The sequence below is a fragment of the Phalangium opilio genome, unplaced genomic scaffold, assembly GCF_054372755.1.
Source record: "Phalangium opilio isolate 3A_F unplaced genomic scaffold, DU_Popi_V2 ptg000043l_1, whole genome shotgun sequence".
NCBI lineage: Eukaryota > Metazoa > Arthropoda > Arachnida > Opiliones > Phalangiidae > Phalangium > Phalangium opilio.
Genome location: NW_028324167.1, coordinates 6,354,035 through 6,378,000, shown reverse-complemented (window position 1 = coordinate 6,378,000; position 23,966 = coordinate 6,354,035). Strand labels below are relative to the sequence as shown.

The 23,966-nt window shown below is 38.9% G+C and overlaps 1 protein-coding gene across 2 annotated transcripts; it reads left to right on the top strand.

Annotated features, from left to right (window-relative positions):
* The first annotated feature begins 15,750 nt into the window (after nt 1-15,750).
* Nucleotides 15,751-23,008, top strand: LOC149677951 (uncharacterized). 2 transcript variants are annotated; one of them, XM_089837332.1, is made up of 8 exons: nt 15,751-16,532; nt 17,794-18,130; nt 18,202-18,741; nt 18,797-18,959; nt 21,233-21,582; nt 21,750-22,113; nt 22,240-22,263; nt 22,338-22,470. In XM_089837332.1, exons 2-8 carry the CDS (start codon nt 17,795-17,797, stop codon nt 22,343-22,345), a joined length of 1,785 nt encoding a protein of 594 aa, XP_089693458.1. In that variant the 5' UTR covers nt 15,751-16,532; nt 17,794; the 3' UTR covers nt 22,346-22,470. The 2 variants fall into 2 exon arrangements, with proteins under 2 accessions (XP_089693458.1, XP_089693457.1); XM_089837331.1 differs by having other exon boundaries at nt 22,240-23,008.
* The last annotated feature ends 958 nt before the right edge of the window (nt 23,009-23,966 follow it).

Below are 23,966 nucleotides of genomic sequence, written 5' to 3'. Positions count from 1 at the left end.
TTCACTGTTACCGATCACAGATAGATTTGCGCCCTTCAGTAGTGTTTATTATGCTTGTGAAATGGTAAGCGAAATCTGTGATTAAAGTTTAAAATAGACATGGGCAAAAAGTTCTTTATTCATATCAACTCGATTACCTAATTTCTAAATTTGACCTAAATTAACAAAATATTCTCTTCATGATTAAAAATCTTGTTTGAAGCAGCAAGCCATCTAATCCTTATTTACCTTCTTTTTAAAAAAGTAGGTTGGTACCTCTTTCAGTAGATGATTGATTGATATTTCAGTTTCATTGATTTTTTTGGTTCAGTGTCCTTCCTCCGCCAACTAGAATCATATAGAATATCGTGGTCGGATTTAAAATACTAACTGTAAAGTCAGTTGGAATTTGGAAGGGTATTAAAGCTCCTTGCTTGTGTTTTTGAGCTAAGCCTTGGTTTTCTTGGAATTTCAAACTGATATTCGCCGTCGCGCGCCAACATATAAAAATTTTGTAATGGCACGTGCAGCCTTTTACTGTGCTAAAGTCTCGTGACTAGGATCTTCCCAACAATTCTTAAGCCTATTTAAAATTAGATTTTAAACAGCGCAGACAGTGAACGAAACCAACCCGCTTTTTTAAAAACCAAGTTTTAGTAAACCGCTTTTTGAGCCTAGAACGACTGATGGCAGTTTATCCAACCGGTGAATACGCCGATATGATACTAGATTTAGGCTATTGTGAAGGAAACTACGAAGCCGCATCGCGTCGTTACGCGGAATTGTTTCCAAATAGGCGTCACCCAGATTCTCGCGTGATATCAAGAACACAGGAAAGATTGCGGGCAACTGGAAGCGTTTTGATTCAAGCGGTGGATCGTGGACGTCCAGCATTAAGAGCAGTGGCAGTCGAGGAAAATGTTTTGGATATGGTGTCAAACGACCCCACTCTCAGCACTACACGTGTCAGTAGGATGCTCAACATTCCCCAGCCGATCGTTTGGCGAACCATTCACGATGATAATCAACACCCATACCATTACCAAAGAGTGCAGCAATTGCGACCCCTCGATTTTCCAAGGCGTTAATTGTTCTACCAATGGCTCTTGGAACATCATGATGTGGACGACCATTTCCGTGGCCGTATTCTCTGGTCGGATGAGGCACAGTTCACAAGGAAGGGCATTCTAAACTTACACAACTTGCACTATTGGGCTCACGAAAATCCGCATCTCATTCGCAACGCAAGTTTTCAAGAAAAATGGCGTATAAACATTTGGGCCGGTATGCTAGGCGACACCCTGATTGGTCCATTTATCCTTCCGTTTCGTCTTAACGCGGAACGTTATTTGGAGTTTTTGCAAACGGATGTTCAAGATGTGTTGGACGAACACTACCATTGGCTGATCGTGCGCAACTATGGTTTCAGCACAATGGGGCACCGCCGCACATTGGCCGTCAAGTGCGGGCATATCTAGACGAGACGTTTGGCCCAAGATGGATTGGCCGAGCGGGACCCACGCCTTGGCCTGCCAGATCGCCAGACCTTACACCACTCGACTACTTCCTTTGGGGCCGCGTGAAGGATTTAGTTTACGCAACGGAAGTCCCTGACGAAGAAACCCTTCCCGCGAGGATCTTTGGTGCGTTTGACATCATCAGACAAAGTGGTGAGACAAGGAGGGCATGCTTTTCCATAGTCCGACGGTCACGGCTATGCGTAGACCATGAAGGGGGACATTTCCAGCAATTCCTATAATAAGAATCCGCGAGAGGTATGCTCGACCACTTCACTTCGCCCTCGCCTGGGAAATGCTTTGGTTCATTCCTAGCTTCCTGCATTACTTCTGATTGCTGCGGTTACATTGCGCCCGATGGTAGAGAGTAAAAAGCGATTCGAGGGCGCTGGTATGGCCCTCCACTAATTACAGCGCTTAATCAAAAGCTAAACTGATAATGGCCACTTGTCGTCAAGGTCGTTGCGATGCTACTTTAACTCTTGGATTCACCACAGAAAAGAATTGGCGGGTTATTACGTCCACTCTTCATAAACTTTCCAAATTACCGCCAAAGATGTCAGAAAACCACTACAATTTGAACTCTTGCGCGTTTGGCAGCTTTAATACCCTTCCAAATTCCAACTGACTTTACAGTTAGTATTTTAAATCCGGCCACGAAAGCAAACAAAAGCCAGCGATGCATCAAGTTTTGAGAATCGAATGTGAGAACAGACTCTCATTCCATGAGGCAAAACACGCTACACCGTCAAAAACTGACATTTAGTTGATTTCTTAATTTGGCTTCTGACTTTACAATTTATACGTTACATTGCAGTAGAGCCCATGTGTTCCGTAACTTCTTACTCCATTGACGATCAAATTGTTAAAATTAAGTTTTGATCCGCTTTAAACAAAAATACGTGTAATTTTGCTTGAAAAGCTTCACTTCATTTTGCAATTCTCAGAAGAGAGTGGAAATAAAACATTAAACCTTTGGTAAGGTTTTTCTCAATCCGGCAAGAATCTTCCCATTTGGTCCTTTTTTATTAATTTGCAATCCATTTCCCCATTGGGTTAGGTTTTTCTCAATTCGGCATGAATCTTCCCATTTGAACCCATTTTCAAGCTTACATTGGTGGAGGACTTCTTTATGGAGTTCACGGGGAAGTAAATCGCGAGCGCGATTACTAAACACGTGAGTCCCCTTAAAAAATGAATTCAACCCGCTGGGCTTTTGTTTTCGAATTTAATTCATTTTAAGGGGTCATCCGTAAATGATCCTTATCAGAACTTTTAAACGGTGGCCTGGATGACAAAATGCCATAGAACATTTTCGACTTAAAATCGCTCATAGAACCCGCAGTAGTTCGGTTATACCACCATTTTAGAATCACCCTGTATATGGAATAGAGAAAGAGGCCTTAGCACCTTCAGCCAGCTTTACTATCTTAGCACATTGGAGCCTAGCAATTTTTCGTTCTTGTATTAATTATATTCATAATTAACGATACTGTATTTTACTGACCATATACCCCGTTAATACAAATTTAGCCACAATGTGATGGGTGTATCGTTCCCAAGTTGTCGTTCAATGCACCGCGCCATGGAAAGGAACGAACCTAACAGTGTCAGTACTTTTGAAGGCCTTGTTCAAGCGCTAAACAAGGATCCCAAAGCGGAACAATACAGGTATGATAAGAACATTCTTAATCGTAATCTTTTTTGCAGGGCATTCTGCCTGTGTGGAATACTTTTTCGTATCAGGGTATATGATGCAGCATTTTATGGCGGATATGAAGTCAATCTTCTTAGATGGAACTTTCGAAGTTTTTTTTGAAGGCGGCCCACTAAAGCATTACGTCAGCGATTTTTTCCCTTTGATCGCGATAGCAAGATTTTATTCTTATTATTTTTTAAATACGTAATCCCTTTTGTGTACGCTTTTATGACCAGAAAAACAGCGGGGGCGTATGATGAGGTTCTTGATTTCTTATGCCGAGAATACCTCGATTTTCAGTCTACTGACATCATGACTGACTTTGAAATGGGAATGCAAAGGACTTAGCATGACCATTTCCCTTTGGCGAGGCTACGTGGGTGTTGGTTCCACTACACACAGGTTATCGTTTTTAAATTCCATTTCAAAAAAATAGAAAAATGCCAACCCCGTGAAAATTTCTTCAGGCAATTTATCGCAGAGCCGCCGCGAGCCCTGAACTTCACCGTCATTATAAGACAGAGAGGGACTAGCCACGGGAACAGAACAACATCCGCGATTTAATCAAAATGATGATGGTGTTGCCTCTTTTGCTAGCTGTCCAAATTCAAGAGGGAATGGACGTAATATGGGATGGCATTGGTAGACCCTTTCGTGACCATGCGCTAAAAATTTACAGAACGTTTTCGGTCGAGCTTTATAGCCATTTTTTGACAAAAGTTTCATTTTTTTAATTGAATTTAGTAGTACTAAATAGTATCAATACATTGGGTCATACGTTCAAGATTATTGAATAGATACTGTGACACCTTTTGTAATTTCCGTCCACAAGGCGAACAAACAACGATGTGGAGTCTTTCCACGCAAATGGTTGTTTACAAGTAAATACGTTAAAAACATTTCAATTTCGATTCTTAAGCTAACGTTGTGTATATTAAACAAAAAATCTGGGATCAATTGAAGACAGAGAGCGTTGAGACATTGAAATATCAGAAGAGAGGAGGTCCATTCGAACAGGGCATAACGCGTCCCATCTAAATAACAAGTAAGTCGCGATAACACAAACAATGTAAATACCTTTGTAAAGATAAACTTAAATCAATCCGAATTTTATAGTCGCCTAGCAATAGTAACTGAACAGCTAGCTCGTGATGAGATAAATGTTCAACAGTTCTTACGTCATGTAAGACATCTAATAAATGTTCTGATGATGGAGAACCAGAAATTGGATTGTAATATTAACATAAATTAAACCTAAAGCCATAATGGGGTCTGTTTCAGCAAGCTATAGAAATGAACACTGTTTTGGATGTTGTTGAATCATGTCTCTGGTTCTATATTCGAATAGATTTTCAATATAATAGTTTTATGGTTGTCCCAATTTTAACAATTTGCAGAGAAAATAAAAATGTAAATTCGATACCCCCTATTCCTGTCGCCCAGCGCCTCCAGAATCTTTGTCGCCCAACCCCAAACACTAGGTTTCAAAAACCCAGATATTCTCAGTCCCCAAATACTAGCTTTCAAAAACCCAGATATTCTCAGTCCCCAAACACTAGGTTTCAAAAACTCAGATATTCTCAGTCCCCAAACACTAGGTTTCAAAAACCCAGATATTCTCAGCCCCAAACACTAGGTTTCAAAAACCCAAATATTCTCAGTCCCCAAACACTAGGTTTCATAAACCCAGAATTCTCAGTCCCCAAACACTAGGCTTTAAAAACCCAGATATTCTCAGTCCCCAAACAGTAGGTTTCAAAAACCCAGATATTCTCAATCCCCAAACACTAGGTTTCAAAAACTCAGATATTCTCAGTCCCCAAACACTAGGTTTCAAAAACCCAGATATTCTCAGCCCCAAACACTAGGTTTCAAAAACCCAGATATTCTCAGTCCCCAAACACTAGGTTTCATAAACCCAGAATTCTCAGTCCCCAAACAGTAGGTTTCAAAAACCCAGATATTCTCAATCCCCAAACACTAGGTTTCAAAAACCCAGATATTGTCAATCCCCCAACACTAGGTTTCAAAAGCCCAGATATTCTCAGTCCCCAAACACTAGGTTTCAAAAACCCAGATATTCTATGTCCCCAAACACTAGGCTTTAAAAACCCAGATATTCTCAATCCCCAAACACTAGGTTTCAAAAACCCAGATATTCTCAGTCCCCAAACACTAGGTTTCAAAAACCCAGATATTCTCAGTCCCCAAACACTAGGTTTCAAAAACCCAGATATTCTCAATCCCCAAACACTTGGTTTCAAAAACCCAGATATTCTCAATCCCCAAACACTAGGTTTCAAAAACCCAGATATTCTCAATCCCCAAACACTAGGTTTCAAAAACCCAGATATTCTTAATCCCCAAACACTAGGTTTCAAAAACCCAGATATTCTCAATCCCCAAACACTAGGTTTCAAAAACCCAGATATTCTTAATCCCCAAACACTAGGTTTCAAAAACCCAGATATTCTCAATCCCCAAACACTAGGTTTCAAAAACCCAGATATTCTCAGTCCCCAAACACTAGGTTTCAAAAACCCAGATATTCTCAATCCCCAAACACTAGGTTTCAAAAACCCAGATATTCTCAATCCCCAAACACTAGGTTTCATAAACCCAGATATTCTCAGTCCCCAAACACTAGGATTCAAAAACCCAGATATTCTCAGTCCCCAAACACTAGGATCCAAAAACCCAGATATTCTCAGTTCCCAAACACTAGGCTTTAAAAACCCAGATATTCTCAGTTCCCAAACACTAGGTTTCAAAAACCCAGATATTCTCAGTCCCCAAACACTAGGTTTCAAAAACCCAGATATTCTCAGTCCCCAAACACTAGGTTTCAAAAACCCAGATATTCTCAGTCCCCAAACACTAGGTTTCAAAAACCCAGATATTCTCAGTCCCCAAACACTAGGTTTCAAAAACCCAGATATTCTCAGTCCCCAAACACTAGGTTTCAAAAACCCAGATATTCTCAGTCCCCAAACACTAGGTTTCAAAAACCCAGATATTCTCAGTCCCCAAACACTAGGTTTCAAAAACCCAGATATTCTCAATCCCCAAACACTAGGTTTCAAAAACCCAGATATTCTCAATCCCCAAACACTAGGTTTCAAAAACCCAGATATTCTCAGTCCCCAAACACTAGGTTTCAAAAACCCAGATATTCTCAGTCCCCAAACACTAGGTTTCAAAAACCCAGATATTCTCAGCCCCAAACACTAGGCTTTAAAAACCCAGATATTCTCAGTTCCCAAACACTAGGCTTTAAAAACCCAGATATTCTCAGTTCCCAAACACTAGGCTTTAAAAACCCAGATATTCTCAGTCCCCAGACACTAGGTTTCAAAAACCCAGATATTCTCAATCCCCAAACACTAGGTTTCAAAAACCCAGATATTCTCAATCCCCAAACACTAGGTTTCAAAAACCCAGATATTCTCAATCCCCAAACACTAGGTTTCAAAAATCCAGATATTCTCAATCCCCAAACACTAGGTTTCAAAAACCCAGATATTCTCAATCCCCAAACACTAGGTTTCAAAAACCCAGATATTCTCAATCCCCAAACACTAGGTTTCAAAAACCCAGATATTCTCAATCCCCAAACACTAGGTTTCAAAAACCCAGATATTCTCAATCCCCAAACACTAGGTTTCAAAAACCCAGATATTCTCAATCCCCAAACACTAGGTTTCAAAAATCCAGATATTCTCAATCCCCAAACACTAGGTTTCAAAAACCCAGATATTCTCAATCCCCAAACACTAGGTTTCAAAAACCCAGATATTCTCAATCCCCAAACACTAGGTTTCAAAAACCCAGATATTCTCAATCCCCAAACACTAGGTTTCAAAAACCCAGATATTCTCAATCCCCAAACACTAGGTTTCAAAAACCCAGATATTCTCAATCCCCAAACACTAGGTTTCAAAAACCCAGATATTCTCAATCCCCAAACACTAGGTTTCAAAAACCCAGATATTCTCAATCCCCAAACACTAGGTTTCAAAAACCCAGATATTCTCAATCCCCAAACACTAGGTTTCATAAACCCAGATATTCTCAATCCCCAAACACTAGGTTTCAAAAATCCAGATATTCTCAATCCCCAAACACTAGGTTTCAAAAACCCAGATATTCTCAATCCCCAAACACTAGGTTTCAAAAACCCAGATATTCTCAATCCCCAAACACTAGGTTTCAAAAACCCAGATATTCTCAGTTCCCAAACACTAGGCTTTAAAAACCCAGATATTCTCAGTCCCCAAACACTAGGTTTCAAAAACCCAGATATTCTCAGTCCCCAAACACTAGGTTTCAAAAACCCAGATATTCTCAATCCCCAAACACTAGGTTTCAAAAACCCAGATATTCTCAGTCCCCAAACACTAGGCTTTAAAAACCCAGATATTCTCAATCCCCAAACACTAGGTTTCAAAAACCCAGATATTCTCAATCCCCAAACACTAGGTTTCAAAAACCCAGATATTCTCAATCCCCAAACACTAGGTTTCAAAAACCCAGATATTCTCAGTTCCCAAACACTAGGCTTTAAAAACCCAGATATTCTCAGTCCCCAAACACTAGGTTTCAAAAACCCAGATATTCTCAGTCCCCAAACACTAGGTTTCAAAAACCCAGATATTCTCAGTTCCCAAACACTAGGCTTTAAAAACCCAGATATTCTCAATCCCCAAACACTAGGTTTCAAAAATCCAGATATTCTCAATCCCCAAACACTAGGTTTCATAAACCCAGATATTCTCAGTCCCCAAACACTAGGTTTCATAAACCCAGATATTCTCAGTCCCCAAACACTAGGTTTCAAAAACCCAGATATTCTCAGTTCCCAAACACTAGGCTTTAAAAACCCAGATATTCTCAATCCCCAAACACTAGGTTTCATAAACCCAGATATTCTCAGTCCCTAAACACTAGGTTTCATAAACCCAGATATTCTCAGTTCCCAAACACTAGGTTTCATAAACCCAGATATTCTCAGTCCCCAAACACTAGGTTTCATAAACCCAGATATTCTCAGTTCCCAAACACTAGATTTCAAAAACCCAGATATTCTCAGTTCCCAAACACTAGATTTCAAAAACCCAGATATTCTCAATCCCCAAACACTAGGTTTCAAAAACCCAGATATTCTCAATCCCCAAACACTAGGTTTCAAAAACCCAGATATTCTCAGTCCCCAAACACTAGGTTTCAAAAACCCAGATATTCTCAGTCCCCAAACACTAGGTTTCAAAAACCCAGATATTCTCAATCCCCAAACACTAGGTTTCAAAAACCCAGATATTCTCAGTCCCCAAACACTAGGCTTTAAAAACCCAGATATTCTCAATCCCCAAACACTAGGTTTCAAAAACCCAGATATTCTCAATCCCCAAACACTAGGTTTCAAAAACCCAGATATTCTCAATCCCCAAACACTAGGTTTCAAAAACCCAGATATTCTCAGTTCCCAAACACTAGGCTTTAAAAACCCAGATATTCTCAGTCCCCAAACACTAGGTTTCAAAAACCCAGATATTCTCAGTCCCCAAACACTAGGTTTCAAAAACCCAGATATTCTCAGTTCCCAAACACTAGGCTTTAAAAACCCAGATATTCTCAATCCCCAAACACTAGGTTTCAAAAATCCAGATATTCTCAATCCCCAAACACTAGGTTTCATAAACCCAGATATTCTCAGTCCCCAAACACTAGGTTTCATAAACCCAGATATTCTCAGTCCCTAAACACTAGGTTTCATAAACCCAGATATTCTCAGTTCCCAAATACTAGGTTTCAAAAACCCAGATATTCTCAGTCCCCAAACACTAGGTTTCAAAAACCCAGATATTCTCAGTCCCCAAACACTAGGTTTCAAAAACCCAGATATTCTCAGTTCCCAAACACTAGGCTTTAAAAACCCAGATATTCTCAATCCCCAAACACTAGGTTTCATAAACCCAGATATTCTCAGTCCCTAAACACTAGGTTTCATAAACCCAGATATTCTCAGTTCCCAAACACTAGGTTTCATAAACCCAGATATTCTCAGTCCCCAAACACTAGGTTTCATAAACCCAGATATTCTCAGTTCCCAAACACTAGATTTCAAAAACCCAGATATTCTCAGTTCCCAAACACTAGATTTCAAAAACCCAGATATTCTCAGTTCGCAAACACTAGGTTTCAAAAACCCAGATATTCTCAATCCCCAAACACTAGGATTCAAAAACCCAGATATTCTCAATCTCCAAACACTAGGATTCAAAACCCAGATATTCTCAATCCCCAAACACTAGGTTTCAAAAACCCAGATATTCTCAATCCCCAAACACTAGGTTTCAAAAACCCAGATATTGTCAATCCCCAAACACTAGGATTCAAAACCCAGATATTCTCAGTCCCCAAACACTAGGTTTCAAAAACCCAGATATTCTCAATCCCCAAACACTAGGTTTCAAAACCCCAGATATTCTCAATCCCCAAACACTAGGTTTCAAAAACCCAGATATTCTCAATCCCCAAACACTAGGTTTCAAAAACCCAGATATTGTCAATCCCCAAACACTAGGATTCAAAACCCAGATATTCTCAGTCCCCAAACACTAGGTTTCAAAAACCCAGATATTCTCAATCCCCAAACACTAGGTTTCAAAAACCCAGATATTGTCAATCCCCAAACACTAGGATTCAAAACCCAGATATTCTCAGTCCCCAAACACTAGGTTTCAAAAACCCAGATATTCTCAATCCCCAAACACTAGGTTTCAAAACCCCAGATATTCTCAATCCCCAAACACTAGGTTTCAAAAACCCAGATATTCTCAGTTCCCAAACACTAGGCTTTAAAAACCCAGATATTCTCAGTCCCCAAACACTAGGTTTCAAAAACCCAGATATTCTCAGTCCCCAAACACTAGGTTTCAAAAACCCAGATATTCTCAGTTCCCAAACACTAGGCTTTAAAAACCCAGATATTCTCAATCCCCAAACACTAGGTTTCAAAAATCCAGATATTCTCAATCCCCAAACACTAGGTTTCATAAACCCAGATATTCTCAGTCCCTAAACACTAGGTTTCATAAACCCAGATATTCTCAGTTCCCAAACACTAGGTTTCATAAACCCAGATATTCTCAGTCCCCAAACACTAGGTTTCATAAACCCAGATATTCTCAGTTCCCAAACACTAGATTTCAAAAACCCAGATATTCTCAGTTCCCAAACACTAGATTTCAAAAACCCAGATATTCTCAATCCCCAAACACTAGGTTTCAAAAACCCAGATATTCTCAATCCCCAAACACTAGGTTTCAAAAACCCAGATATTCTCAGTCCCCAAACACTAGGTTTCAAAAACCCAGATATTCTCAGTCCCCAAACACTAGGTTTCAAAAACCCAGATATTCTCAATCCCCAAACACTAGGTTTCAAAAACCCAGATATTCTCAGTCCCCAAACACTAGGCTTTAAAAACCCAGATATTCTCAATCCCCAAACACTAGGTTTCAAAAACCCAGATATTCTCAATCCCCAAACACTAGGTTTCAAAAACCCAGATATTCTCAATCCCCAAACACTAGGTTTCAAAAACCCAGATATTCTCAGTTCCCAAACACTAGGCTTTAAAAACCCAGATATTCTCAGTCCCCAAACACTAGGTTTCAAAAACCCAGATATTCTCAGTCCCCAAACACTAGGTTTCAAAAACCCAGATATTCTCAGTTCCCAAACACTAGGCTTTAAAAACCCAGATATTCTCAATCCCCAAACACTAGGTTTCAAAAATCCAGATATTCTCAATCCCCAAACACTAGGTTTCATAAACCCAGATATTCTCAGTCCCCAAACACTAGGTTTCATAAACCCAGATATTCTCAGTCCCTAAACACTAGGTTTCATAAACCCAGATATTCTCAGTTCCCAAATACTAGGTTTCAAAAACCCAGATATTCTCAGTCCCCAAACACTAGGTTTCAAAAACCCAGATATTCTCAGTCCCCAAACACTAGGTTTCAAAAACCCAGATATTCTCAGTTCCCAAACACTAGGCTTTAAAAACCCAGATATTCTCAATCCCCAAACACTAGGTTTCATAAACCCAGATATTCTCAGTCCCTAAACACTAGGTTTCATAAACCCAGATATTCTCAGTTCCCAAACACTAGGTTTCATAAACCCAGATATTCTCAGTCCCCAAACACTAGGTTTCATAAACCCAGATATTCTCAGTTCCCAAACACTAGATTTCAAAAACCCAGATATTCTCAGTTCCCAAACACTAGATTTCAAAAACCCAGATATTCTCAGTTCGCAAACACTAGGTTTCAAAAACCCAGATATTCTCAATCCCCAAACACTAGGATTCAAAAACCCAGATATTCTCAATCTCCAAACACTAGGATTCAAAACCCAGATATTCTCAATCCCCAAACACTAGGTTTCAAAAACCCAGATATTCTCAATCCCCAAACACTAGGTTTCAAAACCCCAGATATTCTCAATCCCCAAACACTAGGTTTCAAAAACCCAGATATTCTCAATCCCCAAACACTAGGTTTCAAAAACCCAGATATTGTCAATCCCCAAACACTAGGATTCAAAACCCAGATATTCTCAGTCCCCAAACACTAGGTTTCAAAAACCCAGATATTCTCAATCCCCAAACACTAGGTTTCAAAAACCCAGATATTGTCAATCCCCAAACACTAGGATTCAAAACCCAGATATTCTCAGTCCCCAAACACTAGGTTTCAAAAACCCAGATATTCTCAATCCCCAAACACTAGGTTTCAAAACCCCAGATATTCTCAATCCCCAAACACTAGGTTTCAAAAACCCAGATATTCTCAGTTCCCAAACACTAGGCTTTAAAAACCCAGATATTCTCAGTCCCCAAACACTAGGTTTCAAAAACCCAGATATTCTCAGTCCCCAAACACTAGGTTTCAAAAACCCAGATATTCTCAGTTCCCAAACACTAGGCTTTAAAAACCCAGATATTCTCAATCCCCAAACACTAGGTTTCAAAAATCCAGATATTCTCAATCCCCAAACACTAGGTTTCATAAACCCAGATATTCTCAGTCCCCAAACACTAGGTTTCATAAACCCAGATATTCTCAGTCCCTAAACACTAGGTTTCATAAACCCAGATATTCTCAGTTCCCAAATACTAGGTTTCAAAAACCCAGATATTCTCAGTCCCCAAACACTAGGTTTCAAAAACCCAGATATTCTCAGTCCCCAAACACTAGGTTTCAAAAACCCAGATATTCTCAGTTCCCAAACACTAGGCTTTAAAAACCCAGATATTCTCAATCCCCAAACACTAGGTTTCATAAACCCAGATATTCTCAGTCCCTAAACACTAGGTTTCATAAACCCAGATATTCTCAGTTCCCAAACACTAGGTTTCATAAACCCAGATATTCTCAGTCCCCAAACACTAGGTTTCATAAACCCAGATATTCTCAGTTCCCAAACACTAGATTTCAAAAACCCAGATATTCTCAGTTCCCAAACACTAGATTTCAAAAACCCAGATATTCTCAGTTCGCAAACACTAGGTTTCAAAAACCCAGATATTCTCAATCCCCAAACACTAGGATTCAAAAACCCAGATATTCTCAATCTCCAAACACTAGGATTCAAAACCCAGATATTCTCAATCCCCAAACACTAGGTTTCAAAAACCCAGATATTCTCAATCCCCAAACACTAGGTTTCAAAACCCCAGATATTCTCAATCCCCAAACACTAGGTTTCAAAAACCCAGATATTCTCAATCCCCAAACACTAGGTTTCAAAAACCCAGATATTGTCAATCCCCAAACACTAGGATTCAAAACCCAGATATTCTCAGTCCCCAAACACTAGGTTTCAAAAACCCAGATATTCTCAATCCCCAAACACTAGGTTTCAAAAACCCAGATATTGTCAATCCCCAAACACTAGGATTCAAAACCCAGATATTCTCAGTCCCCAAACACTAGGTTTCAAAAACCCAGATATTCTCAATCCCCAAACACTAGGTTTCAAAACCCCAGATATTCTCAATCCCCAAACACTAGGTTTCAAAAACCCAGATATTCTCAATCCCCAAACACTAGGTTTCAAAAACCCAGATATTGTCAATCCCCAAACACTAGGATTCAAAACCCAGATATTCTCAGTCCCCAAACACTAGGTTTCAAAAACCCAGATATTCTCAATCCCCAAACACTAGGTTTCAAAACCCCAGATATTCTCAATCCCCAAACACTAGGATTCAAAAACCCAGATATTCTCAGTCCCTAAACACTAGGTTTCAAAAACCCAGATATTCTCAGTTCCCAAACACTAGATTTCAAAAACCCAGATATTCTCAGTTCCCAAACACTAGATTTCAAAAACCCAGATATTCTCAGTTCGCAAACACTAGGTTTCAAAAACCCAGACGTTCCTAGTTTTCAAACACTACGTTTTAAAAACAAAGCTATTCCCATTTCCGAAACTCAAGGTTTCAATTCCAGGTATTTGCAACCTAGAAATGGGTCTTAACGCCCAGATATTCCCAGATGCAGAACACTTGCTTCAAATCCCATAAATTTCCTTTTTTCAAAACCGATTTCGAGTCGAAGATTTTTCTATTATTTCCAATTCAAGATATATCTAAACTAGATTAAATATCTCTGTATTTGCAATATTAAAAACTATTCTAATCCTTATATCTGAAACATGTCTACTCATAAAAACATTGCATTGAAACAAAGATTTCAAATCGCAATTTATGTTTTTCAATCAAATTGGAAGGGAGAAGTTCGTCTGACGTGGCTTACAAAGCCAAACCTTCCATACCACGATATTGAAATATTTAAAAAATATTAAGCATTAATGCCATAAATCCTTACGAAAAAACTTTCCTTGTTTCACAGCCTCCTATTCGTTCTACAGTAGTCAATGTTTTTACACATAATTTTGAGATATTTAATCTTTCATCGGCAACTTCGAGAGACAAAGGTTTCTCTGTTCTAACTAAGAAAGCCGTATTTACGTTCCGAGAGCGCATTAAGGCTCCTCAGAGAAGTCCGCACTTCTCTCGGAACTTCATATACTTTTACTTCAATTGAATTTAATCAACTTAACGTCACTTTATTACAATATAACCAAATTTCAACGGCACGGTGACTATCGAGTACCACCTTGCTTCGCGGTCCTCGAAGAAGTGAAAACGAAGAACTTATTGCTGAGTAACGTAGAGACTAGAGAGAGAGAGAGAGGCGAGAATCGGAAAATGGCGATTTGTCAGCGTGCTTGCCAAAGCAGGGGTACTATAGAAGGGATAAGACACATTACCTAGAAATCATTACAGTTCTCGTCTCTCGTGCCTTTTGGATTATGGTTTAAATTGCTACTGACATATTTTGGCGGTTTTCGATGCATGTTTCAAAAAAATGATAGTTTCTATACAATTCTCAGTTCTTTGATTCTTTTACAATAAATTTATATGAAAACGCCAGGGAAGATATCGTATCCGACTACACACGAATAATTTCCCCATAACAACCCGTGAGCAGGGCATGAAATAATCGCAGGACACTGGACATTGTCCAATAAAATTTTAATATGTGCCATAATTTTTTTTAATTTAGGGGGGGGGGTCACTGGACAGTTTGACCAATAAATTTTCCAAAGTTTTGATATCTTGGCCATGGAGAAGCGACTCAATTTTTGCATACTTCAGTGGACAAAATCCTATAAATTTTCCATTCAAACGGGGGGTCACTGTACACTTGTCCCATAAGAAATGTTTCTTATTTCCGGCCCTACCCGTGAGTCAGTTATCGCCATAGAACTGTAAAGGTTCTATTATCCGCTCTGACACTATTTTACCCCGAAAAGCCGAAGCTCGAAGTCATTTAGAATATTTTAGCAGACGACGTATAGGATGAATACTCCAATTTTAGATTTTGAGGTAATTCGGGAATATGTTAGTTATGGATTTTGGGGTAATATATTGTTCCCCCATTTGCCGTTAAGGGTTAAGGCTGGTGAAGCTGGGTAAACGTAATACTTGACTTGTAAATGATATTCCTTAAGTTTAACTGTAGGTTTTGTGGTTTTAAATAGCGCTGTTATAATTTTGTTACTATTTTAAACATGGAGCTTAGTTTTATTATTGTTATTCGTACAGTTAGGCAGGAATAAAGGTCTTTCAAAGTGAGATATAAAAAGCCCATATTCATCCCCTTACTCATCTTTTCCAATGGGAAAGGAAAAGAACCAAGGCTTAATGATTATACGCTTTGTTAATTTATAATAACACATCATTCAGGAATAACAACTATAGAGAGCTTTCTTTTTGGAAGGGGGTTGAAATACGTGACGTAGACAATTGAAGATGTAGCGCCATCTTTTGGGACATGAAACGTTCCTTTTAAATTTAAATCTCGCGGCTTTCAAGCCGCCATATTGGAGGGTGGTCTGTATCGTTTTTCGACTGTTTCGAAGGCAGGAAACGTGAGCCAGAGACGCTCGCTAATTGGATGCAGTAATGGGCAAATCTCGAAGCACTTCATATATATATATAAGCATAAAGCATTTAAAATACTTTAAAATGCGAAGTGTGAAGACAAATACGTCGAAGCTGCAAGCTTCTTCACAAGACTAAACCTACATAATAGCACTAAACATTTTACTAAAAGCAAACAACGCTTCGCCAGTTTTAGCTGCTTTGAACAAAACAGGTTTAAGGTTCACGAAGCATTCAGTAGCCAAAGCACAAGGCCATAGGTGATAGGGTCCTTTCTGGCGAATATCGAAGCATTTTGGAAACTACGTACAGTGCTTCACGGTCAAAAATGCATAGAGCCCTTCTTAGGCAATTCCCTAGGTGTAACATAATAATCTGAGTTTCACATAGATATAAAAAAACCACGCTTTCGTTTACCCAACAGTCATTGTTAAAAACAATTTAAAGTGACTTCATAATCAGAAATAGGCAAGCTAGCTAGCCCTTAAAATATATATGCGTCATTATACTTGAAATCTAAAAAACTTGAGCCAGCAACCCATGTGTTTTAAACGGAATTCAAACAGAATTAATAACGCGGTTGTTTTTTATTGAATTCAGTATCATAAAGCCAACACAGTCGATTACATCACCCTGTTGCTTTTGATGAAGATATTTTTTAAGCTCTGAATTGTAGAATGTAGACAATTTCTCGAAAATTTTGAACCGTTTTAACACTTTCGTATCGAGTGTTCTGTGATATCGTTTCGCCTTAGTAGAACCGCAAGGGATCAGTGAACGCTTATCCACGGCATTACACGGACGTCGTCAGGTACTTATGATTTGAAATATTTTACCTTAAATATACTTAACGTTTAAAACCAAGCCTTATTTTACAAATTGAACGTTTCATGCTATATAATCGAGATCACTGAGTCAAAAGACTGGTCTCACGTCTTTTTCAAAATACCATTTTGCCTTTGACAAGCTGCTTTGCGATAGTAATACGATTTATATGGCGCCAGTGTTGTTTATTCATACAAACTCAAGTGGCATATCTGAATGTCTACGTTAAATGTTAAGATTTGGAAGACATATTTATGATCGTCCACTTTCGATCTTAAAGAGTATGGGAACACCATATGCACAAAGTAAAGCGCCGGGCCAGTGGATCCCCTACAAGGTCACTTTATGAACTCCAGTTTTTACTTGGCGTAAGCCGGAGGCTTTTGTAAGCGAGATTTCGAAGTGCTGAAATCGCGCCCACTAGCCATCGCCAAGCTAAAACCGGAGTTCAAAAAGAAAGTCAACTTGTAGGGGATCCACTGGACCCGCGCTTTGCTTTGTAGGATATATTTAAATACAAATGTACTTAATTAACGTGTTTCGTGTATAGAGCATTGAGTTAGTTTTGTTATATATATTGTTTATATTCAACGTTTTAAAGCTAAGTTTCGAAAATTTTCGAGTCATTTAATAAGTCCAACTAAATAGAATAGGATATTTTTAATTTCAACAGAAAAATAGTTCTGCGAATAATAGTAGACTCGAAAACTACACTAAGCCTTGCCTAGGTATCAGCGGTATCCCGATTCCCGAGCCGCCGGCGGCTGAGCTCGCCGTAGCCGCGGGAATAGAAAACATTACGCGTAAAAAAACAGAAACACACGGCGTCTTAAATAGTCCAAGCAAAAGCTACCGAGATTGATAAGATCTTTGTTCCTTACTCCCAAATAATCTTTCGTATTGTAAATAGTTTTATCTGAAGAATATTTTAGACACCATACTCAGTCTTTATAGTAGTTCCCTAATTTATGTGCCTTGTAAATTGGTTCTTAAGGCGGAAGGATACGAAAAAGCCGCGTTACCGAATTTTGTTCCTCCGCGTAAGGGGAGGCTCTTTCCTAGGAGCTCAATTAGAGAATATCGTGTAGCTCACCCAGGCACCTTTTGCAGGCACATGTTACGTACTTCATGTGTAAATCCTAATCGGCTTCTGCTATCATGAATTCAATTATACACTGAACCAAATGACAATCACATGTTTAAATTAAAATAATTCTGTTAGTAAAACAAATCAATTGTCCTCCTAGCATGGCTCATTCTGGGGGAAATACTGAAGAAGAGCTTAAAGGGACAGAGAAAACGGCGGGACTACCTAATGACGGTCATAACGTATCTCGAGTGGGAAACAGTGGGTTAAATATCACTAATGATGCCAGATTTTCTCACATTATAAGACATGAACAGTTTCTGGAAAAGTTCATGGCTGGGAAGTTTGGTACCAGCATTTTACATGAACATTTTACATACTTGGGTAGTATTCCGAACGGGGAAAATTTGCCCTCTAGGAAGGTAGTGCTCGAATGTAAGCACTGTGGGGCCACAAAATATGGAGATAACTCGAGCAATTTTGATCGACACATCAACGTTAGTATTTTATTAGGCGAATTGAGTTTTAAAGTATTAGCATTTAATGCTATTTTTCTGTACACTCAAAGAAAATGCACCCTACCAAAAAATTAAAATCTAAGCTTAAGAAAAGACCGCTAGACGAGTTTTTAAACTTGCCTATCAGCATTGCTAAGAAAAAAAGGGTCGCAAAAGTAGCTAGAACCTCGATACAACAACGTCATTTTAAAGAGTTCCTGGTGGATCTGGTCACTGTGGATGGACTTCCTTTTAGTATCACCGAAGGCTGGGCAATGCGCCGTATGATTGAGTATTATGTGCCACAAATCAATTTACCGTCGAGAAGGACACTGGTGAGAGACCTGGAGAAAGCAGTGAATGGCATCAATGGTCGCATTAAAGAGGTAATGAAGTCAGTTCCAGCGAAGACCTTACACTTGACCCTAGACTTGTGGAGCAGCCGGAATCGTGAATCAGTGTTGTGTGTACGTGGGCATTTCATAAACGACGAGTGGGCCTTTCAAAATGTCTTGTTAGGGTTTGAACGATTTTCAGGCAGACATACCGGTGAAAGTATTTTAGCGAACGTGAAGGGTGTCTTAAGAGGCGCTGGGATTAACATCGGACAGGTAAATATAGCTTTGTTTAAATATTCCAGTTGAGTAACACTTGGGAAATCCTCAGATCATGTGCATATGCGCGGATAATGCCTCAAACATGATCAAAGCGTTCAACCTCAATTCATTGTTTGAAGACGAATGGTTGCTTCACATTCAGTCGGGAGCCATCTTTGCTTTGGAGGCGCAGGAAGACGAGGAAGGTGATACACCTGAACATCTTGATTACGGTCAATACTCTTTAACAGTTCATAAAACGTTTTAGCATCTAGTATCTGTAGTTAGACACATAGACTGAGAAGATCGTTTTGTTGACAACGTTCATGTGAGACATTGTCAAATGCAGATGTTAAGTAGGCTGCAGAGATCTATTGGAAATCAATTCGATTACTTTCTTGACATTGATTTGTTATAATCTTTCAAACGGTGTAAACGTATTTATTTGAAACTTATAACGTTTGGAATGCTCAAATTATAGAATGTATGTTGGCTTACAATTTAATCGACTAGATTATTAGACTTTTTGCAGCTAGATTGGGCTGTTACTTAATTTCTAAGTACGATTAGCACTTTTTATGACCAAAAATATTCAAAATTGCAATCCAACACTAAAAGTTAATAACTACTTCAATTACAAAAACAGAACTTGAAATGTTTTATTTCTATTACGCTTGACGACTAGTTTTGTCTCGATACAGAGGCATCATGACCTGATGATATCTCTGTAGAGGTACGAAACTAGTCGTCACGCTTGGAAAAATTACATTTTGTTTCGTTTTCTTTTTGGAACCAAGAGTTTTGTTTAATTAAAGTAGAATTTAATTGTTTTATTGCTTCTTACTATATGGTCCATAAAATTACATTGTGACACTTGTTAAGGCTCCGAAAGTCAAAGTGTTCTTCTCTGGATTCAGTTTTTCAATAAACACTTACTGTGTCTCACTTAAGATATAGTTAAAAGTATTCAGGGTGTTTCTAAAAGGTCCGGAAGAAATCAAGGAGGTGGTTCGATGGGTCAAACTGAGTGAAAAATGTCTATGGACTTTTAGTCTAACGTGCTCCTTTGCGACGTTATGGGCCCTTGAAAATAGGCCTTAGAACAACGTAAATCGTCCAAATAATGGAGGTAGAATTGTACCATTGACCAAATTGTTGTCCAATTTATGCATAAGCTAATGACCGAGATATAAGAGAAATAATAAGGTTGTTAACTACTAGCAAAGGTGCATAAACGTGTGCAACGGTCTTAAACTATGACCAGCTAAATGCTGAGCTTTTCATTAAGAAGCTGTACGTAAACATTTCAAGTAAGACACTAAACTTTGGCCAGAACTACTTGACCTCAAAGTATGGCTTTACTACGTTTTCGTTTTAGATGTTCACAGAGAGGATTAAATGTGACAAGAAACCATCAAGTACCATAATGTTAATTTCATAATTAAACGGAATCAGAAAGTAATTACAAAAAGGGTTCGAAATGCTTTCCGTCGGCGTTGATACAAACTTGATCGCGTCGAATAAATGACTGTCTAACCCGTCGAAAATCCCTGGAGTGTTGCGTATGGCTTCGCAGGCATCAATAATCCTTCTTCGTAGGTCATCCACGTCTCGCACTTCACGTTCATAAACTAAGTCCTAAAGGTAGCCCCAAAGAAAGAAATCCCAAGGGTTTAGGTCCGGAGATCTGGCAGGCCACGCAACCGTTCCACCACGGCCTATCCACCTCAAAGGGAACGTTTCATTAAGATGGCCCTAACTAGGAGGAAAAAATGCGGTGGTGCAAACCACATGTCTCGTTGCATAGCCAATGGTACATCAGATGATGACCTACGAAGGATTATTGATGCCTGCGAAGCCATACGCAACACTCCAGGGATTTTCGAACGGGTTAGACAGTCATTTTTTCGACGCGTCCAAGTTTGTATCAACGCCGACGGAAAGCATTTCGAACCCTTTTTGTAATTACTTCCTGATTCCGTTTAATTATGAAATTAACATTATGGTACTTGATGGTTTCTTGTCACATTTAATCTTCTCTGTGAACATCTAAAACGAAAACGTAGTAAAGCCATACATTGAGGTCAAGTAGTTCTGGCCAAAGTTTAGTGTCTTACTTGAAATGTTTACGTACCGCTTCTTAATGAAATGCTCTCCATTTAGCTGGTCATAGTTTAAGACCGTTGCACACGTTTATGCACCTTTGCTAGTAGTTAACAACCTTATTATTTCTCTTATATCTCGGTCATTTGCTTATGCATAAATTGGACAACAATTTGGTCAATGGTGCAATTGTACCTCCACTATTCGGACGATTTACGTTGTTCTAAGGCCTATTTTCAAGGGCCCATAACGTCGCAACGAAGCACGTTAGACTAAAGGTCCATAGACATTTTTCACTCAGTTTGACCCAACGATCAACCTCCTTGATTTCTTCCAGACCTTTTAGGAACACCCTGTGTATGCCTCATTCGTAACATTGTGCATAATTGTGCCTCTTTTACAGAGTTTTGGAGCTCCATGAATACCATATTAGGTGTAGAGCCTGTTGGGCATATCGTGGATTCCGAATTTGCAGATGACGACACGTCAGAGGAGTTAAATGTTGTACCTGATCCTTCTTGGAAGCGTAAAGGCTGTGTGGCTCATTCGCTACAACTAGTAATCAACGCCAGTATTAAAAAGGACGCTGATGCCACTGCTTTTATTAAAACCATTAATGATATTATTGGCTTTTTTCGTAAATCACTTATTTGGACAGAAGAATTAAAGAAACGAACTGACGGTAGGGACTTAATTCCTCTTGGTGGAACTAGATGGAACGTTCTGTTTTACGCCATTGAGCGCATATCTGAGGTATATCTTAATAGGAAACGTTATCTTCTTTTGTTTTGAGTAGCTTCGTAAAACAGAATAGCCTCACAAACTCAGCAACTATGGCACATTGTGTTTTTCCAAGCTGCTTAATGATCATATAATGAACGTATGATGTTGCAACATGTAAGTCTCGTTTAATTAATTAGCCAAACATGATTGCTGCTGTCAAAGCCGTTATCATCAAGGCAAAGAAAGAAAAGGACCTTTCGATTGATTTTCCCACCCTTCACACTGGCATGGTTGAAGAGGCTAAAGAGATGCTGCATTTACTAAAACCTCTAAAGGACACAACAGATCGACTCCAATCTAACGGTATAATAGCACCTGAAATAATCGGGGAACTACTTCAGGCCTTCGACAAGGTCTATGAATGCCGAGCAATTCACTTTAACTTAATGCGTGACGAAATTCTCAATCAAATGGAAACAAGGTTCAGCAATACTGTTTTGGACGTGGACTTTGTGACAAGCACATTGCTAGATCCAAGGCAAAAGCTAGCACCATTTGATGGTAGCTATCCTAAAAAATGCAGATTGCAATCTTTTTATTTTCGCTGTTGCACATTACCGTAGCTAACTGCAATTGTTGAGTTTATTAAAACGACGCAATCTTGATCCTATATTGCTTTGTTTGCAGAATACTTCAGTAACCCTTCCTGGGGTGAGCGTTATCAACGAATAAAATGCCCAATGAAGAGCAAAGCCAAAGATATAGTATCAACCTTACTTTTAAAGGAAAGTAATGTGCGTACAGCCGTGGATGCGCAGGTTTCCAAAAAGCGGTCAGGGAAACTAGGCTACTTGACACGTGTTCCGTCACCCATGGCTCCCAATGGCCCAGCTAAAGAACTTGACATTTATCTCGCGGAAGATCTTCTTAGATATCCATCAGCCGATGAAGATGACGACGGTATTCCAGAATCGCAGGCCATCCTTGACTACTGGCGCGATAACGCAAAAAGATTTCCTCACCTTTCCAATCTCGCCAGGTGCTACTTGTCCATTCCAATTAGTTCTGCTGATGTTGAAAGATCATTTAGTATGGCGGGAAATTATCAAAGAGCGAGAAGGGCAAATCTGTCATTGAAACACGTTGCAAACATCTTGACGTATACGGAATATCGAACGGAGCAAATAAAATGCATGACAGACTTGCAAATATGAACATGTCAAGAATTTCAATGACAATTGTTGGTTTAGTATAGAAGCGTCCTAACGTATTAAAATTAATCGGTCATTTTACACATTTTGTCTAACTAAATTAATATGGTACTAAAGTAAAATACTATTAACTCGAATTGCCTTTGTTCTGTTTTTATTTGACGAACTTAAGGTAATATTACTTGAAATATTGAATTTCTGTAAAATGTCAAGAATATTAAAATTGTTATCTCTCAACCGCAAAATCCATGGAAATGTTTTCCCTTTCCTTTTCTAAAAGAATATGATATTTGCGTCATTGAACATTCACATAAAATACACGAAGCATTTTAGAGGAAAAGATTAATGCTTCGCGCTTGCTTCGAAGCAAACGCGCCGCGAGTGCAGATGAGATTCCGTAATGTAAAGATATGTACCGAAAAACTTTACCTCATTCACACTCTAAACATGAAGTACATAACGTTTTCTATGTTTCGTTGAAGTTCAACAGTAAATTTCATAAAAACTAAAACGGTTCGTTAGATAAATGTTATTATCTTTCCAAATATTCTATCTTCAACTAAGAAACTACTTTCCCAAAAGGGGTACATATTTATTTAACCTTCTGAAGATAATAATAGTTTTGTCTTTATAAAAGTAAGACATTCTGAAATGTTTGTTTTGCTCATATTTAAAATTATGTTTTTTTCGAAAAGCAAATATTGTTAAATGTATATTTTGCGAATTCGCCCGTCACTGATTGGATGTACGCCACCAACGCCGGCGAGACCGACGTAAAAAGTTCAGCCTGGCGAACATTTTTTCTCTCTACGCCTGCGTCTTTTTTGAGTTCATTGTTTATATCTTTGCTGATTTTGTGTAAACGAATCTTCAAATAAATTTTGACGATCCGTTTAAACAAAGCATTCACATGATGTTGCGAACCTAGTTCATCATCGAACATATGTTCAGCCAAAGATGGAAATACATCAGTATTGAGAAGCTGCCTTAAAACCAAACACTCAATCCTCAAATCTATGTTCTTGGCAGAGGTGTTTATCGGCCCACAATATCTTAGCCTTCTCGGTTAAACCACAAATCTTTACTACACTGTCGGACGGATGGCGAAGTCCTCCGTTTTCTTTCAAATGTAGGAAAAGTTGCTTTGGGTTTTTCTCATAGTTTTCATTTGAAAAATTAGAATGTCTTTCAGTTTCGAGCAAA

Bases quoted from the DNA above. Each gene is read 5' to 3' on its own strand.
- LOC149677951 (XM_089837331.1), top strand. From the start codon at position 17,795: ATGGCTCATTCTGGGGGAAATACTGAAGAAGAGCTTAAAGGGACAGAG. The intron at 18,960-21,232 runs GTCAATACTCTT...CCTCTTTTACAG, and splicing joins ACCTGAACATCTTGATTACG to AGTTTTGGAGCTCCATGAAT. The intron at 21,583-21,749 runs GTATATCTTAAT...TTAATTAATTAG, and splicing joins CCATTGAGCGCATATCTGAG to CCAAACATGATTGCTGCTGT.